Source organism: Chiloscyllium plagiosum, unplaced genomic scaffold (genome assembly GCF_037043375.1).
Source record: "Chiloscyllium plagiosum isolate Xiang-an unplaced genomic scaffold, Cpla_swu_hap1 HiC_scaffold_34, whole genome shotgun sequence".
NCBI lineage: Eukaryota > Metazoa > Chordata > Chondrichthyes > Orectolobiformes > Hemiscylliidae > Chiloscyllium > Chiloscyllium plagiosum.
In genome coordinates, this window is record NW_028270172.1 from 50,014,157 (window position 1) to 50,034,024 (window position 19,868).

The 19,868-nt window shown below is 40.0% G+C and overlaps 1 protein-coding gene across 1 annotated transcript; it reads left to right on the plus strand.

Annotated features, from left to right (window-relative positions):
* Positions 1 to 4,888: 4,888 nt before the first annotated feature.
* On the plus strand, positions 4,889 to 12,145 carry edn1 (endothelin 1). Its single transcript, XM_043718954.2, has 5 exons — positions 4,889 to 5,154; positions 6,673 to 6,847; positions 7,354 to 7,512; positions 9,119 to 9,241; positions 9,746 to 12,145. The coding sequence occupies exons 1-5, from the start codon at positions 5,094 to 5,096 to the stop codon at positions 9,894 to 9,896; spliced, it is 669 nt and encodes a 222-aa protein (XP_043574889.1). The 5' UTR covers positions 4,889 to 5,093; the 3' UTR covers positions 9,897 to 12,145.
* The last annotated feature ends 7,723 nt before the right edge of the window (positions 12,146 to 19,868 follow it).

The following is a 19,868-nucleotide window of genomic DNA, read 5'->3' on the forward strand; positions in this document are numbered from 1 at the left end:
CCCCCCCCATTTATCTCTCCACCCTGGAGGCTCCCTGCCTTCATTCCTGATGAAGGGCTTTTGCCCAAAACGTTGATTTTCCTGCTTGTTAGATGCTGCCTGACCTGCTGTGCTTTTCCAGCACCACTCTAATCTGGACTCCAATCCAGCATCTGCAGTCCTCACTTTTGCCATACAAATATTATAACTTGGTCAGGTCCTGAACCCCACTTTAGAAAGCCCTGATTTAGAGTCCACATTACTTTTAAATCTGAGACATTGTTGCAGGGGATCAAGACCCTCGAGCACTGGTAGAGTTCTAGCAGCAGCCAACTACTAGAGCTGTTTATTTGTCAAGTCCACTTGGTCTCTGCCATTTAGGGGATTATTGCTTCAAGGACATTCACATCCATGTTGCATAAATGTTGGTGGTGTAAGCAGATGAGAAAGGGATGGTAAGAAGCTCGATTGGGGACAAACACCATTAAACTAAATGGCCAGATCCTGTATTGTCAATGCCGTGTGTTCTCTCAGGTGAACATGTTACCTTGCAATGTTCTGCCCTCTAGTGTTGAAGTGATGCTTCGTGGATGGCATGATACTTTAACATACTGGGCATTATTGTATACAATGAATTGGGAAGTTGTGGCGCAATTGACTGTTTTATTTAATTACAGGCACCGTGACGAAAGCAGACAATTTTGCATCGAGAAAGTACGGACTTGGGAGAAATTAAAGTGGATGCATGGAGACTGAAGCGAGTGTGTTCCACCCACTGCCGAGAGTATTCTCAATGTTAACATCGTGCATCAAAGGAGTTCGCTAGAATTTAAACTACTGTCGGTTTTAATTCCGATTCCTTCTATGCTTATTTTGTAAATGTTTTGCTTGGTGGTTTTCAAGGAAAATCGTATTGTTTATCATATGTGGAAAAATGTAGTGTCAAACAGACCATGTGTTCTGTATTCCCAGTATATGCTTTGAGAAGAATGTAAAAGTTAGTGTTTTATCATTTTAAATTAAGGAATTGGTAAACGATTCTTTTTCGGCTAATCTTTTTGGTTAAAATCCAATCTAAGAGTGAAACTAATTAGTGCATACTTCAGTCTTAGACATCTCTTGCAATTTGAATATACAGCCTGCTACAGTTTGGTTTAAGGATGTAATCAGCATAATTGGTGTGTTTGCTACAGCCCATCTTCATTTCATCAATCCGCTTTTCCCGCTGACCCCTTGTGGTTGACTGCATCTTAATACACGGACCTGTAAATCCTGCTGCGAAATGCAAGCAACCACGTGTCCGTTCTCTGCATTGACTAGAAATGGGGGAGATTATTCCTTTGCAACTTCCAGTAAAATTCTAAGCGAATGCAGGTTTACTTCTTTGATTACAGTTGGTGAGATTTCGTTTAGTAGTTAATAGTCTCCGTAAATCTCACCACCCTTACTTAAAATAGCCCTTTTTGACGAAAGTTTTGGCCATTTGTCTGAATGTTTCCCTCACAGTATTTTTCGGACTGAATGGTCTAAGTATATTTCATCCTGTAGTCAATGCAGGTTGTTGGCGGGACCATGTTGATTTCGGATCTTTGTTTATCAATGAACTGGAAACATCTTTGACAATCTAAGAAGACACGACCCTGCTGACCAATTGCCGGAGCTTAATCTCCCTGTTGGAGTACCTCATTCGAGCCCTGAATCAATTGCCGATATAGGACAAACTGCCGCCCTTTCCAGACACCTGCTGCAGTGTTAGTATGAAAATGACTGTTGAGATGAAAGACACACCCGAAAATATCATTATATCATTCATGGCATTAGATGAGGTGTTAATATACAACCATGTGGGCAACAAATAGTGTCTCACTAATTTCATTGAATGTTTGAAGAAGTGACCAAGCAGACTGATGGAGGCAGAGCAGTGGTTTTCTATACAGACTTCAGTAAGTATGAGACAAGTTTTTCATGGCAGACTGGCTAGCAAGGTTAGATCACATGGAATATGGGGAGAACTAGCCATTTAGACATAAAATTGGCTCTGACGTAGAAGACATAGTGTGGTGGTGGAGGGTTGCTTTTCAGACTGGAGGCCTCTGACCAGCGCAGAGCTGCAAGGATCGGTACTGTGTCAGCTGTTGTTTGTCATTTAGAATGTTACCTCAGAGTACAACAGGACCATGATCAGATGGGCAAATGGGCTGAAGAGTGGCACATAATTTAGATAAATGTGAGGTACTGCATTTTGGTAAGGTACATCAGGGCAGGACTTGTACACTTGTGCCGCAGTGGGCGGCAAGGTGGCACAGTGGTTAGCACTGCTGCCTCACAGCGCCAGAGACCCGGGTTCAATTCCCGCCTCATGCAACTGTCTGTGTGGAGTTTGCACATTCTCCCCGTGTCTGCGTGGGTTTCCTCCGGGTGCTCCGGTTTCCTCCCACACTCCAAAAATGTGCAGACTAGGTGAATTGGCCACGCTAAATTGCCTGTAGTGTTAGGTGCAGGGGTAACTGTAGGGGAATGGGTCTGGGTCGGTGCGCTTCGGCGGGTCGGTGTGGACTTGTTGGGCCGAAAGGCCTGTTTCCACACTGTAAAGTAATCTAATCTAATCTAAACTTAAGGTAGTGAAGAAGGTGTTTGGTGTACTTGCCTTTATTGGTCAGTGCATTGAGTATAGGAGTTGGGAGGTCATGTTGTGGCTGTACAGGACATTGATTAGGGAACTTTTGGAATACTGCATTCAATTCTGGTCTCCCTGACCAGAAGGGAGACCAGAAGGATGTTGTGAACCTTCAAAGGGTGCAGAGAACTTTACAAGGATGTTGTCATGACTGAGGGGTTTGAGCTATAGAGAGAGGCTGAATAAGCTGGGGCTATTTTCCATGGAGTGTTGGTATCTGAATGGTGATCATAAAGACATTTATAAAATCACGAGAGGCATGGATAGGGTGTATAGTCAAGATCTTTTCCCCAGGGTGTGGGAGCCCACAAGTAGAGGGCTTGGATTTAGGGCGAGAGGTGAAAGATTTAAAAGAGACCTAAGGGGCAATGTTTTCATGCCCCTTAGGTATATGTAAGGAATGAGGGGGTATAGATATTAAGTTTGCAGATGACACCAAAATTGGAGTGGACAGTGAAGAAGGTTACCTCAGAGATGGGCCACTGTGCTGAAGAGTGGCAGGTGAGTTTAATTTAGATAAATGTGAGGTGCTGCATTTTGGAAAGGCAAAATAGAGCAGGACTTATACACTTAATGATAAGGTCCTGGTAGTGTTGCTGAACAAAGAGACCTTGGAGGGCAGGTACACAGTTCCTTGAAAATGGACTTGCAGGTAGATAGGATAGTGAAGAAGATATTTGGTATGCTGTCATACCAAACTGGTCAGAGCATTGTAGGAGTTGGGAGGTCATGTTGCAGCTGTACAGGAATATTTTTTGCAATTTTGGTTTCCCTCCTGTTGGTAGGATGTTGTGAAACTTGAAAAGATTCAGGAAAGATTTACAAGGATGTTGCCAGGGTTAGAGGGTTTGAGCTATAGGGAGAGGCTGAATAGGCTGGGGCTGTTTTCCCTTGAACATCAGGGGCTGAGGTAACTTTATAAAGATTTATAAAATCATGAGGGGCATGGATAGGGTTAAGATATGAGGTCTTTTCCCTGGGGTGGGGGAGTCCAAAACTAGAGGGCATAGGTTTAGGGTGAGAGGTGAAAAATTTAGACAGAGGGTGGTGCGTATATGGAATGAGCTGCCAGAGGAAGTGATGGAGGATGTTACAATTACAACATTTAAAAGGCACCTGGATGGGTATATGAAGGGATATGGGCCAAGTGTTGGCAAATGGGACTAGATTGGGTTAGGATATCTAGTTGGCATGGATGAGTTGGACCGAAGGGTCTGTTTCCATGCTGTACATCTCTATGACTCTAAAGTGTTGCCAGAGGAGGTGGTGAAGGCTGATACAATTACAACAGTTAAAAGCAGTCTGATTGAGTATATGAATAGGAATATGGGCCAAATGAGACTAGATTAATTTAGAATATCTGGTTGGCATGGAAGAGTTGGACCTAACAGTTTGTATGGTGTCCATGTCTCTGATTTTGACTGAGTTAGAATGCCTACATTGAATTTCCATATGCTCCAGCGGGATTTACTTACATCTCTGAACAGATTGTTTGTTTAGAAAATACTTACTACCTGTGACAGCATTTCCCTGATTTAGAGGGTCCTTATGGTGCAGTGGTTGTGTCCCTGACTCTGCGCTAGCAAATCCGGGTTCAAGTCCCAGTATGTAATGCCAGCTCTGAAAGTATTTACAGTCCTGCGACTCAGGGCAAGGGTGGCATGATATCTTGAACTCCACCAGTTCCTCAGAGTCTTCAGCAAGCGAATCCTTATTCCAGTTCAAAACTCAATCTAAAATACGTTCACTGTGAAAGGTGTTTAGATTCGCATTGGGATAGTCAGGGCATTGCTTATTAGGGTATTTGACAGAAATTATTCCCAGCCTGTGAGAACTCGGTTTAGATATTTTCAATCAACCCATTCGAATGATGTTCTAGCTCTGGAGCAGGTGGGACTTGAACCCGGGCTTCAGAGGTAGGGACTTTACCATTTCGCTACAATAGTCTCAGTTAAAGCTTTTGGAATCGATTCCAGAAAGCAGTCAATATTTGAGTTTCTGATTGGCTCTTGGCCTTTTGCCCAAGTGTGTGTAGACCGCCTCCCTCAGTGGAGAGTGTAGCCCTTCTGGTAGAAGCTTATGCAAAGTCTGAGAAAAAGAGTTTTAAAAAAAAAACGAGCTGGCCTCGCCCCGTCTGTAGAGGAGGTTATTTGTAGGCAGCGTGTTGCTTATCTCAGTCTGCAGCTCCTCTGGGGTGACTAATAACATTGTCTTGGGATAAAAGCACATTGAGCTGTTTACAGAGAGACGCGTACATTATAAAAGGAGGATGGCTGGCCTGTGGCAGCAGTACAGGCGAACAGCGCTGCAGTGAAGCACGCAGCTCGCGATTTCATTCCGCTGTTCACTTCAGCGCATTTAACTTAGAACCTGCCGATACTCATTCCGTAAGGAAAGGAATACTATCCGACTAGAAAACCCTGATTTCTCCTGGAGAATGGACTTTAACGTGTTCTTTTCCCTGCTCCCTCTGTTGTGGGGACTGCACTTTTCAACAGGTGGGTTTAAATCCTCACGAGATCTTTAAAATCTGTCACTGTCTAATGTTCACTTAATTCAGAGTGGTTCTCTGTGTTAAGGCACCTTACCTGGTTAATGGGGAAAAAGACAACAAAGACTATTTAACTAATCTTGAATTATTAGAAAATTTGAATTAAAAACTTTAAAAATAAGAACAGGCAACACGTGTCTCTTTCCATGTGTATCTTTTTAATGCTTATATATCTATCATTCATCAGGCGTATGTACCAAATTCAATGCTAATTTATAGTGGTATGCCGTGTCTAATTATGATGTTTGCATCTGTTTGGCTTTTTAATTAAAACTGTTTAAAAATAAATAATTTCATTTAAAAATCTATAACAGAAGTGTTTAATACAGGATTAAGCAGTGCGCTAACCAGGTAATGAAGTACTATTTATACCTGACCACGACTTTTTCCTCCAAAATGCATCGCACTGTCGATTTTCATTGAATTATATGATGGCAAATTTCATAAAGCTGAAAGTAACTGGAGCTACACGGTGGCTCAGCAGTTAGTACTGCTGCCCCGCAGGGACCCGAGTTCAATTCCAGCCTCGGGCAACTGTCTGTGTGGAGTTTGCACATTCTCCCCGCGTCTGGTTGGGTTTTCTCCGGGTGCTCCGGTTCCCTCCCACAGTCCAAAAATGTGCAGGTTAGGTGAATTGGCTGTGCTAAATTGCCCGTAGTGTTAGGTGAAGTGGTAAATGTAGGGGAATGGGTCTGGGTGGGTTACTCTGTGGACTTGTTGGGCCGAAGGGCCTAATTCCATACTATAGGGGGAATCTATTCTGATCATTTGTGGCTGAAATGTGTTGCCAATTGACTTATCAGACGGGTTCAAATTGGAAATGTGTGTGAAGAGACAACGCACAGCCCGCTGGCTGCAGTGTGAGGTTGAGAGGGGAGCTGCCTCCCTGACTGATCCTCAGCAGGTGCTCTCCAAACACTGCTCATTTTCCAGGAGAACGCTGCATGTTACTCAGTAACGTTACTGGCAATCTTTCAGGAGCAAAAGCTCTGCGACCTACCGGGAGCCTTTAGGAGTCTTCACAAATCACCATCTCCTCAGCTCAAAACGCCAGGTGCCGGTTTTGTTGGAGTTTCCCTTTACTGTGCTGGAACTGAGATTGGGTCTGGAGGGCAGTAGCAGCACGCATTGCTCCCACATCATGTTCCATCCAGATTTGAATTAGCAACTAGTCCGAGATTTAATGGTTATGTTGACTAACGGAGCCGGGCTGTATACAAAGCCCGAGCCCAGTGCCCTCTGCCCCATCAGCGGGACCCCAGTGCCCTCTGCCTGGTCAAACACAATCACAAGGAGGCAACACTACATTCAAATATTGAAAAAAAAACACTCATTACAGTTTCACACTCGAGAAAGTTTTGATCAATGCTTATCAATAATACATTTCAGTGACGAGCTGTGGTAGAGGCCAGTAGTCACTCTGATACAGTGAGGCATTTACAATCCTGTCTGTCGCTGTCCGCAGGTTACCCCCTTGCGGGTGCAGCAGTGACCAGCTCTCCAGGCTCCTCTGCCAGCCAAGTTTCCAGCTCGATTGCCCGCCGGCTCAGCCGCACCAAGCGCTGTTCCTGCTCCTCTTTTCTGGACAAGGAATGCATCTACTTCTGCCATTTGGATATCATCTGGATCAACACACCCGAGTAAGTCACGCCTAGTACCTCAGACCCTTTCTACCCAGAAAGTAAAGGTATTGATCCCTGGCATATGTATAAGTGCAGTAAGGAGTTATACATAGTCAGGGAACAGTCCCGAGAACCAGCTATTATGAAAAATGACACTTTGTTCTGCGAATTTCGAAGAGCTATTGTAGCATCCAATAGAAATGGACAGGCGCCTTGCGGGGTAACCTATTGTGGCGGGGATTTATAACGACAGCTGCCCCGCGGGAGACTGACTGTCTCTTCGATAGATGGTCAATGGTCTCATTCTAAACGCCAATCTCTGAATAAAACTCTTCAACGTGAAGAGACTGTTGGCGTTTTCTCTGCAATATACTGCCATTTGAATGATCTAGACGGGAAAACTCGAGGTGACTTCTCTAATCGTCCTCATAGTGAACCTTTATAACCGGGGATGTTCACGGGGGGAGGGATAGCAATTACTTTTGGAAATATTTTGACAGTTTTTTCCTTTCCTTTCCTTTCAGGAGGGTTGTCCCGTATGGACTGGGCAGTGTCCCTCGGGCCAAACGGTCCCTGAAGGAAAATTTGTCAGCGCTGGGGCGCCGGGGGCGCCGGTGTGAATGTGGAAGCCGAGATGACAGCGTGTGCTACCAATTCTGTGAAGATGAGCAACAGACACCAAGGTAGAAATTCCTCCACAACACTCGCATTTTCAGATTAATTACGGTTACAAGGAAGTCTAAAGCCAAAGAGTTGCGAAACCGTCCAGGACTAAAATATTCAGGCTATAAATTCCTTTCGTGCAAAAAGAAATAAGGGAAGCCTTCGGTCATCACGGTTAATCACTGATCAATGTTAATTATTTTGGGATTAAATGATGTGGATTATGGAAGTAAAAAACCGATTTTATGAATGAATGACTCTATTAGTGCTGCATGGATCCCCAGCGTCTCTAGCAGGTGTTTGTTACCTTTGTGTTTGGATGTCAGCATGGACGGGTTGGACCGAAGGGTCTGCTTCCGTGCTGCACATCTCTATCGCTCTATGACATAGACCCAAGATAACTGCAAGTAATAACTAACTTTATCAAGAGTTTCAGCACATATAAATCACGAAAGCGAAACATTTAACATCAAAGTTTTGCATCGATCTATTTTCAACCTTTTAAATTATAAGCCATTATGTATACGTCAACCTGTCTGATTGCAATTATATTTTCTGACAGTGGGGGCACTGTAATGCTCTATTTTTCTATTTCTCATTCACCGGTCTGTACTGCAGAGAAACCCCAATCAGACATGTTCAAATTCTTAGGTTTTTCGATTTTTACTGTTTACGTTTAAAGATATTAAAATGAGAGCAGAAAGTACATTTTAAAAATTGGAACTGTACTTCTGTACACCTTCCTCCTGTCGATTCTTGATCCCCTCTTCCTGACCCTCAGGATGCTGTTCCTGAGAACATTTTATTTCCTTTTTGCAATACATTTATATTTCAATTGTCAGTACATAATATTTATTAATCTACAGAAATGGCAAACCTTCACTGGGTTAGGAATTACTAATCAAACTTTGGTTTGTTCTGCCCTGCCTGCAGTACACTTCTCTGCGGTTACTTATACAAACCTTTGTTATCTCATTTTGTTCTTTAACTTTGATGATTTTTTTGTTGATTTCCACATCTTTCCTTTTGCAATGCTGTTTCATTAAATCAAAACTTTGAAGTGGGTTATAATTGTGTGTACGGAAGATCTTATTCTATAATATTGAGTGCTTATATCCAACTATTAATAGTTGCAGGTTGTCATTCACTGTAGAGTAATTATTTAAAGGGCTATAAACCCTGTCACCAATTAGTCCATTGTCACTAATATATTTGAAGGTAAATTGTGTACATTTTTGATCCTTGCTTAACAGGGTGCAGATTGGAACTGCCACAAGTTTGTCTTCAAATTTGTCAATGATTAACTTTAATTACCAGAAAATTAGCAGCAATCAAAATCATGGCTGTAAGAGCTCTCCATCAACAATTATGTAGCAGGAATAGAATATTTCAAAATAGCCCTATGATACATATTACATCCAAGTTTTAATCCAACATCAACACTTTCTAATCTTTGATCATGAGATTATCCCTACACCAGTAAGCATTGAACTTGTTGAAAGATTCCTTTGAAGGTTTTGCTTTTATTCTGCTTGTTTTTTTAAGTTGCCTAGGCTACTGCTGATAATGTGAATTGCTGTTGATTCTGTAAAATTAATGTACAACCTCATTTTGTTTTCTCTGCAGATTTTCAGTCAAAGTTAAAGTACAAAAGCAGAACACAGTAGAAGCTTCAGATAGAACGGACCATAACAAACCAAAATGCACAGGACTGAAATGTGTTTATCATCTCCTTAACACCATTAAAAGGTGAATTTCACTCATTTTCACTTATCATCTGAAGCATCAGCTTCACCATATTTCTATTTGTCTAAAAGCTTTGTAAAACAACAGAGGGAAGATTATCTCTGTTTTTTTACCTGTTAGTGACAGCATATGCATTGATGAAACATGTCCTCTGAACAGAAGTGTAAGTCTAAAGGAGCAGATTTGCAATGTCACTACAAGCAATGACCAGAGGAAATATTATAATTTACCCTCAATATATTTCAGTGTTCAGAATTGAGATTGATTAATTACAAAATAAGTAGTTAAACAAAATTCTACTTCAGGGAGTTTTGAGATCATTCTGTAAGATTCTCTTAGATGAATTCTTATTTGTGAATTGAGGTTATTGTCAGAAATTAATTTGGTTTAAAATAGAAATAAATTGTAACATATATGCAACGTTCCACTACAACCATTTATAGATCTGTCAATATGACTTTACTATAAAACAAACAGTGGTCACATAATTTATGCTTTGATTTGAAGGTTGGAGTCAGCAAACAGCAAACATTTACCTACATCAATGAAATGGATATACAGAATAAGGAAAGTAAGACAAGACAGTCACGATAAACTGAAGAGATTCCCGGTTTCCATGGCAAGCCCTGTGGCACAATGCAGGGATTGCAAGCGCTGACAAACTGCCAGTTAACCAAAGCAAAGAAAACAGCACGTGTTGGCTGCTTCCACGGAATGGATTGCCATTCTGTACTGGCAAGGGACCAGGGATTGACACTTCAGTGAAGAGCTTGCCAAAACTGTTGGAGGCCAAGCTACAGCCTAGCGTATGAAAGAAAGACTGACCAGCTGAATGGAAATTAAAACAAGACACCTTTTAAGATGAAACAAATTTGACTTAAAGTAAATAATATGATGAAACTCTGCAATTCATGCTCACAAACTACAGAATGGATGTTGGTTTACCAAAATGGGCTGAGATGCATTTAACAGACTAAACCAAAGAGTTCTCGAACTGAGGAATGCTGGAAATCTGAAACAAAAACAGAAATTGCAAGAGAAACCCATCAGGTCTGAAATCATCTGTGGAGAGAAAGAAAAGTCAATACTTTGGTTCAGGTGACCCTTCCCCAGAAGAGTTCTGAAGAAGGTCACTTGACTTGAAACATTGACTCTGTTTTCTTCACAGATGTTGCCAGACCCAGTGAGTTTCTCTGGCAATTTCTGTCTTTGTTTGAGTTCTTACTGAACTCTGACTTAATGAGATTGGACAGATCGATGACCAGAGTGGATTTCAGTCATATGGCCAAAAGATTGCTCTGAGGAATAGGAAATGGAATTTAATGCATCAAATGAAGCAATGATTTCAAAGCACATTCAAAGTAATTGTGTACATAAATAATATGTACAAACTTAATCAATTTAATATATTTTTCAAACTTTGTAAATGGTGTGCTGAAACAGCAGAATACACTTTTAAGTTAAATCTACCTCACTGTTTGTAAGTGTTATTGGCTACAGATATGCCCATGAAATAGCATTAACCTGTTCATGAATACATGGTTTGAATACTCCACTGTTTGAATAATGGTGTGTTTGTGTATTATGACAGTATGTTTGCATATGATAGGGTGGGTATGTATTTAATAGCAGTGTATTTTGTTACTTTAGAAATAATGTGTCGGGATATTATATGATTGACTACATTGTCTGCATGAAAAACAGTTTATGGATGTAAATAATGAACATGATTTTTATCTGGTATATTTCTGAGTGAATAACTGTATTCCATTAACAGTTTTTTGTACAGTCAGATAAATATTACATCTTTATATTTGGTAGATGAAGTATAAAGGAGATGATGCAATATTTCTTCTAAAAAAATTGACAGCCAGCAAAAACAGACATAACAGCAAAAACTGCATGATTGAAATATTAATGAAGATGGCAGCAAACAATATCAATATCTCTGTTGAAAGTGAGGCATTAATTTGCTTAATTTTTAAAAAATATCACTCACAATATTTTGACATTCCTAACTTTGGTAACTGACTGTATTTTAAACAGTGTCATAATGTGTCATGCAGGCCATATTGGTCTAGTGTGATTATTAGCTGGTATGTATTTTTATACAGAAATGAGTTTGTTCTACTTCATGTTTGTGAAAGTAATTTACCTAAAAATAAAACATTTCTATTTAATATGAAAAATGTATACATGTTTTCTTTGCGAGAAGATTTGTAGCTCGGATGCTCGTTGTTGTGAGTCTGTTCGCCGAGCTGGGAATTTGTGTTGCAGACGTTTCATCCCCTGTCGACGTGACATCCTCACTGCTTGGGAGCCTCCTGTGAAGCGCTTCTGTGCTGTTTCCTCTGGCATTTATAGTGGCTTGTCTCTGCCGCTTCCGGTTGTCAGTTCCAGCTGTCCGCTGCAGTGGCCGGTATATTGGGTCCAGATTGATGTGTTTTCTGGTAGAATCTGTGGATGAGTGCCATGCCTCTAGGAATTCCCTGGCTGTTCTCTGTTTGGCTTGTCCTATAATAGTAGTGTTGTCCCAGTCGAACTGTTTCTCCAGAGAGGACATTGATTAGTTAGTTCTAAAGATGAACTTGAAACAAATTCTTGATTTATTGGTGTGGATTTGCACAGATTGAGTGATGCTGTCTGTTAGCTCCCTATATTTCCACCACAAAGTTTCAATTTGGTGGGTATGATAGTGCTGCTCCTTTAACAACATCATGTTGTTCTTGTTTTTTTTTTCAAAGACATAATAAAAGACACAGACTCTGAAAAGTCTAAGTTTGAAGGGTTTTAGGTCCAGTTTGATTATAGCTAATAGATACTGCCTCAGTCAAAACGCTTTCAAGTTTTTGGGAAAAAAAGACACTTTCACAATAAAAGGCGAGTGGCCAGTTCTCCTAGTTCAGTTTTTCTCTGGTTTGATTTGGTTTTGGCAGTCTGACTATTCATTGAAAGCAGTCAGGCAGTTTGAGGCTGCTGAGCAAGAAACAGGTACATGGAGGGAGAAGGGAGATGTGGGGGGCGGGGGTTGGGGGGGGGGGGGGGAATCCATGCTGCCATCTCTTTCTTTCCTGTAAGATTTTGTGTTTGATTTTACCTTTTGTGCCTAGGGGATTGTTGCAAGTATTTGGAACAGCATCATTAAGTTGGTATGATCTGTTGGACTTTCTGATAGGTTACATTATTCTGTATTCTGTTCTCTTTTGTCTGTAATCTTGTAAATAAATTCTGTTATGTTTAAAACTAAATGGTTTGACCAGCTGCATCCCTCCTGGAATATCCACGTTACACCTGCTAGAACAACTAGCAAAGTTAGGGTCTGGGCTACTTTCTTGAAATGGTTTGGAGGGGTCTGGCCTGGTCCATAACAATGGGTTCAGACGTTTTTCTGTGTTTTCTGTAAAGGCTCCAAACTGAGATATATAATATAATATTATAGTAGAGCATTTGGAAGTTAGGAATCTAATTAAAAGTATCAGAATAATGGAAAGTGAGAATTAGCATACAAATAGCTATTAAAGGAGGGATGCATGTTTGGGGTTAAGAAATTTATTTGAGTAGAGGGATCTTTGCCGTTCACTTGATGGGACAACATCTAACTTGGAAGAGCTTAGTACTGATGGAGGATGCCTGCGCTTGAAAATGATCCATTTCCTAACAAACATTTCTGATTTTGTAAAAGCGAACAAGCCCTCTAAAAGTAATGATGTTTAAAATAATGATTGATGATTTTATTCGAATTGTTAATCTGTAAATTGCAGCAATTTTCCAAAAAGCTGAAACAGCAGCAATTTCAAAATCAGGACATTTTGGCACATTGCGCGGTGGATGGTGTTTCAGTATGAAATAGGTTTGCACAATACTTGAATCTGGAGTCAGCCTGGCCAAAGAGCTAAATGGAATAAAATAAGATATCCTATTTTATCGTATTTAATTTGTTTCACTTCAGAGACAGTTAAATTTATGACACCTAATTTACATGATTGAACGTTAATGTTAATGGAGAACTGTCTTCCTGGATGGTGACTGGTTGTGTCCTTGTAAATATACTGCGGTATATTTCATTGATGTGACCTGTTATATGTTTCATCTTAAACCATTAGAACTGTCTTTAATTTACAGATGAACAACAGAAGACTTAATACATATGCTTTTGCATTATAAATGCAACATGAGATTCCAAGAAATTATTTTTGTGTGATTTCTAATTGATGTAAAGAATATTCTCTGGGTTGTTCTTTCACACTATCTTTTAGTAGTCATGCAGTAACTGCAATAACTTTCTAATAAAATTAAAAAGAATTCAAATAAGCTAAAATGATAGCTAGCACAAATCCTCAATTTTCCCATAGAACATTGTAAGACCACTCATACAAAATGGGCAAGAGGCTTGGGCATGCAGTAATCTGAAAGCGAATGATTTCTGGACCATATCTGTTCTGGACCATTTCTTTTAGCAGATTTTTTTTTGGTTAGTGTTATTTGAGTGGACTTGTTGGCATGTTGTATTGGTTGTTACAACTAAAATTTTGGAAATTAAATTCTTTCCTTGCTATTTTCTTTGGTGAAGGAAATAAAGGAGGAACTGGAGACAGAATTACTTGCTGCAGAGGCTGATTACGCTGTGTATGCAGGCCTAAGAGTAAAGAGTAACATCACCATAGTCCGTGGGAACCATAGGGCTGCTCATTAAAGAGAGACCACTGGCAGTATCTTTAACCTGAGGGTTACCATGCCTCAGGTGAGGGGTGAGGCTGAGAAAACAGGACCATCACAGTAACCTCACCAAGTAGGAATTTGGGCGGCACGGTGGCACAGTGGTTAGCACTGTTGCCTCACAGCGCCGGAGACCCGGGTTCAATTCCCGCCTCAGGCGATGACTGTGTGGAGTTTGCACGTTCTCCCCGTGTCTGCGTGGGTTTCCTCCAGGTGCTCCGGTTTCCTCCCACAGTCCAAAGATGTGCAGGTCAGGTGAATTGGCCATGCTAAATTGCCCGTAGTATTAGGTAAGGGGTAAATGTAGGGGTATGGGTGGGTTGCGCTTCGGCGGGTCAGTGTGGACTTGTTGGGCCGAAGGGCCTGTTTCCACACTGTAATCTAATCTAATGAACTTGCAGTGTTGGCATCAGTCTGCATCATAAATCAGTCATTCAGCCAATTAAGCTAAGCTGACCCAATAATATATATTCTGCATCATTGGGAGAAGCCCCAATGTCTTAAGGTCAATTTTATCAACTCAGACTTTATAGTTGGGCCCCTGTTGCACATTCCAGAAGTAGATTTTGTATCTTATCCAACATTCATTCCTCAACCTATATCTCAAAATAAATTTGACACCTGTTCATCTCATTGTTCATAGGACCATAGTGGGTGCAAATTGGATGATACATTTGCCAGCATAATTTGTTGTGATGTATTGGCTATGAAAGTTCGTTTTAATGTCTTAAATAGACAAATGGGATGATATAAACTCATATCTTTCTACTAGCTATCTGGCAATACTTGAGGTAATAAAAAGCTAAGACATGGAGAGTAGTAGGGGAAGGGCACCAACTGCTACCTGCATCTCCCACATTATACTCTACTTTCTGTCTTTGAGTAATCAGTATAGTATGGGGAGAACCACTTGAAAGAAATAAAATTCATGTCCACAATGCTTAATGAAACAGGCACATACTAAGAGTTCAGCTTTCTGCTACATTGTATCTACCTTGACCAATTAGGAAAATCCTAGCTTCCAGAAGCAGAGAATTCTGTTATAGCAATGTACATTTTAAGCAAATGGCCAAAGTCCTCTTGTCCTTATTAGGTGACTTTTAAATACATGAGAAGTTTTCATAACAGCACTGGACTCTTAATATATTTCATTATTGTATGAGTTGGTTCATTAAACATTAATAAAGTATGAAGTCACAGCAAAGTAATCTCTTCTTTTTCGCTGGCTAAGCAAAAAGACAAAGACCCTTGGCTTTTAACTCACATCACAAATCCTAAAGGTTACCCAGGAGTCGCAAATAAAATTTGGTTGCGACAATGAATTTTCAGAGTATGTTCTAGGCACACATGCTGCACTCAACGTTACTATGCTGATTGGTAAATGTATTCACGACAGCTTAAAGTAATGATAGTAATATTCTGGAAAGCAATTTCAACAGAGTAGAGATTTTCAAGTTTGAATTATATTCGGTGGGACAAAGAAGGGAATTGTTACTGAGTCTGAAGCATCCGTTTTATTTGCTTTTATTCAATCAGTAATCACAATCATGTAAGAATCACCCAGTGACCTCTTGAAAGCATGAACTCCAAATGAACTGCTTGTTGGTCTGGTTGGAAGTGCAGGAGAAATTACAGGACTTAAAGAAGAGGACAATGAGAAGGTGCAAATATTATAATTCATTAGAAGAACCGTCATATGTACTGAATAGAATGAACAGGACATAGTACATACCAGAACGGAAGCAATAACAATTAAAGTTATGTTCCAAAACAATTCTGTGATAAGATATTCCATAAGCTGACTGTTATTGTGAGACTATCACAAGTAAAATAAAAGAAGTGAAAGTAAGTGGATTTGTGAATTACTTTATCCAATAAAGTCATTTCCATGACTCCAATCCTTCTAATGTAATTCCACTACCTACTGATTTTCCAGTTAAATGCAAAACTTTCATTTCAAAGTAACAGGTGATGTAACGTATGAAACAATTCATGCATAAAAGTAACAGTTGCTTATGGAGGTATATTTTGAATGGATTGAACTTTCTGACTAGAAGGATGTATTGAGCTATTGGTACATACTATTCTATTCACACAATTTACACTGTATTAAATAATTTGGTCTGTGAACTGTATATAAGTGCACTAGTGTAAGTAAGTACATAATTTCACATATCAAGGCAACTTCAGAAAATCTATACTTCTGAAACATTTTGAACTTATCTGACCTTAATTTAAATCTCTCTCTTCCTTGCTGCATAAACATTCAAATTTCTAATTTTCAATAATTTTCTGCTGGAGTTAATATAACTGATCTGAAGAACCTTTGTGGGAAAATCTAACAATTATCTTTGTTCCTTAACTCTGCTATGCCTCAAATATTTTTAATATATTTAAAAATTAATAATTAACATAGTTAATTAGTTAATAATTTATTTTTCAGGTTTGGAACCATGAGATGAAAGTAGGAATTGAACTTTGAAAAGCAGCTTGTTCTAAAAGAGAAAGCAATAAAGACTTTCTGTTGCAACCTGGCTTGGAAAAATAATGCATCTTAATTACTGATCTAAGAACATTGTAAACGAATTGACATCAGGTTGCTGTTATGCTCAGGGCTTGCAGATGATTGGATGTTGAATTGGTCAATAAAGGGAGGAATAGTGCTAACCATCCAACCGCAGAAATCATTAAGTAAAATGAGGTAAAAAGAGAGAACCAGATCTGACTGGGCTTTGGTAGGAGGCAGCGTGATTTCTTTTAAACTTCCAGTCACTTTGCCATTTTGTTTTGTTCTTTCTCTAGCTTCTCTCCAGTTATCAAGTTGTTGAATGATCTGAGAAAACAATTTCCTCTCTATAAGAAATAATTAAATATTTCTAGAAGTCTGTTTGCATTAACTAGTGGCTTTAGATCATTGACATTAATTGCCTTGTTGCTTATCTGTGTTCTGCTAAAGTTACAATTATCAATAATAAATTAAGCTTTTGTTTAAGTTATACACTTGGTGCTCAAGATCTATTATTTGTAAAGTCTGGTAAGGAACAATTGAGATCTTTGAACATTTTGCTTGCACTGTGTGGTAAATCCAGTAATAGTGATGCTAATTTGGCTTGGCTTGTTATCCCTGTATCATAACATTGTGAACCTCCAAGATTAGTGGGTTGATTTACAATGCACAGTTGCTTACTGTGTACAAATTACATCTTTTCCTTAATCCCCTTAGTATTTTTCAGATGTCTTAATCCACATTAATTCTTATGAAATTAGCCACAGGATGTTAGGGCCTATGAATAAATACCCTTCCAATAATAGACACAAGATTACAAGCAGCTGGAAAATGTTCAAGAGAAAGATAATGATGACTACTACAGATTTAAAGGAACTAAAATATAACACATTCATTAGTGTGGAAAAGGCTGAATAAACCAGAGAATCATTTCTGTCTGCTATTATTTATGTATAAGAATGGTAAAGGTTTAATAATTAATTTTACCTCAATTTCTTCTGAGAATACTTTTGGAGAAGTGACAAGTACTATGCTCATAGCACTTCACATAGAAGTGAGTGGCAGTTAGCAAAGAAATTGAACTGTAAAACATGAGTGTTTCTTTTTCCATTAGAGTAGGATGTAAGAGGAGATTTTTTGAGACAATTGTAAACTTTGATGGTTCCACCTCTGTCTCTGACCAACCTCAGCAATGGTCACATTGAAAATGTCCAGCATCACCTCCGTGTAAAGCACCATCTCCACAGTGGAGGATTTCCGGTTCCAGTAGGCCCAGAGACTGGGGCTGGTGAGGCTACAGCTTGCAGTGGCAGCAACATCGCATGCCTGGAGTGAGGATTCCTGGCATGATTGTGATTGCAGTGGAGCCTGGGCCTCCTGGTTGAGTCGCATTAGGCCCAGAGCAGGGATTTCTGGTTATCAGCTAGGCAGCGGTGACGACAGCAGAGCAAGGATTCTTATTTGGAGGGAAAGTGTGGGTTCAGTGTTAGACTCAACGGTGGCATTGGCACCACAATGGGACTTAAAGAGTGGTCTCTCCTACATTAGTGGGTCTGGTGAGGCAATAGAGGAGGCGTGTTGCTGGTGAGCTAGTTCAGGACTCATGGTGGCGGCAGTGGAATGAAGATAGACTGTCTTTCAGTTTACTCTTTTTATTTTTAAACTGTCCAATTTTGCACGAGATTTTGGTGAGAGTTTAAGGTTTCTATTATATTTTATTGCTTATTCTCTGTAAAATGTAAGTGATAGTTAATCATTCAATTCAATGATAGGTTTAAGAATATGCAGATGTACCTGACCCCTCCAGTTAGTTTATCCTCCCATTCCCTCCTTAGCTCACACTACTTTAAATTTCCATTCCACAATTTTAGGCTTGTGCCATTTTCTTTTTAGATACCCAAGTAACATAATGTGGTCAAGTAGTGTGGGAACGTGAACAAAAGATTGATGATGAAGACCCAGTGCCATTCCTTGATTTCACAATCACACCTACCAGTTCAGATAATGATGCTGCGCATGTCTTGAAGGACAAATTAGAGGTGGGATTTGCATATATGAGAAACCAGTTCTGAGTGGTCAACCTTGTTCTGCAAGGGAGAGGGAAGTGTGTTATTGATGCTATGCAATCTATTTGCCTGATCCGGATGTGTCTGTTTGCTCACTCGCAGTGTGTGTAAGATATGAGTCTCAGGCTTGCAGCAGTGCTGAATGTGTGATGTTGAAGTGAAGCATTTGGATATTAGGTATGAGTCTTGATCTCTACAGATCATTGCTAGATGAGTGGTGTATATGTGATGATTTGTACTGTAGATGAGATGACTGGAACAGTTGTAAAAATATAGATTTTGAAGTTGCTATATCTTAACCACCTGTATGGGTCATTGAACTTACTGTGGCACTGCATTCAAGTCCCCAGGACTAAACTCCTAACATTGACTTCCATGGTTAACTGTTTCCTCTGACTTTTGTGTGTATGTGGCTGCTCTCCTTCCTCCTTATGTTTACAGTACATGTCCTCCTTTCCATCTCTCACCATTTCATGCAGTGTCCAAAAACGTGGAGCCTGCTGTATTCTGTGTTGTGTCATTCTTGACTCTTTCTTGGTGTGATCACCCCTACAAGGCCCACTAATTATTAAATTACTAATTATTTTCCTTGTGGAGCTTGTTGCATATGAGGTCTCTTGGTAACAGGCAATGGCCTGCCCAGCTCATCACTTGCCCAGCTGATCACCCTTTATAAAGCAGACCCAGCGATGAGTCTACATAACTGTATCTGCCCCAGATTGGATATAGCCTATGTATGTCATGAGTAATGGCTCTACTTTGGTATTCAACAATAAATGATGTTCCTTTCTAGTCTGATTTTCTTAGTTGTTACATTGTTAAGAGAGTCAAGAAAAGTTTCACACAGCCTTGCCTTTCAACAAAGTCAGTAAGACTATAATGGGGATATATATATGTATAAAAAAAACACGGTTTGGGAAATTGGAACTTTATGATGTGGTTGGAGGATCGAACCATACACTAAAAGAATGAGACTCTTCTTTCAGGCAAAAGGAATAAAAGGGGATCATTGACCAAAAGTAAGTCTCCTTGACCACTTGTGGGTCCTTCAGTTTCAATATTATGTCCTTGAAGACATTTCTTCAGCCAGAGAGTGGTGGGCCTGTGGAATTCATTGCCACAGAGTGCAGTGGAGGAGCGCAGTGGAGGCCGGGATGTTAAATGTCTTCAAGGCAGAGATTGATAAATTCTTAATCTCGCAAGGAATTAAGGGATACGGGGAGAGTATGGGGTAAGTGGCGTTGAAATGCCCATCAGCCATGATTGAATGGCAGAGTGGACTTGATGGGCCAAATGGCCTTACTTCCACTCCTATTTCTTATGGTCTTATAGTCTTAACATT

Bases quoted from the DNA above. Each gene is read 5' to 3' on its own strand.
- edn1 (XM_043718954.2), top strand. From the start codon at position 5,094: ATGGACTTTAACGTGTTCTTTTCCCTGCTCCCTCTGTTGTGGGGACTG. The intron at 7,513-9,118 runs GTAGAAATTCCT...TTTTCTCTGCAG, and splicing joins GATGAGCAACAGACACCAAG to ATTTTCAGTCAAAGTTAAAG. The intron at 9,242-9,745 runs GTGAATTTCACT...TTTGATTTGAAG, and splicing joins CTCCTTAACACCATTAAAAG to GTTGGAGTCAGCAAACAGCA.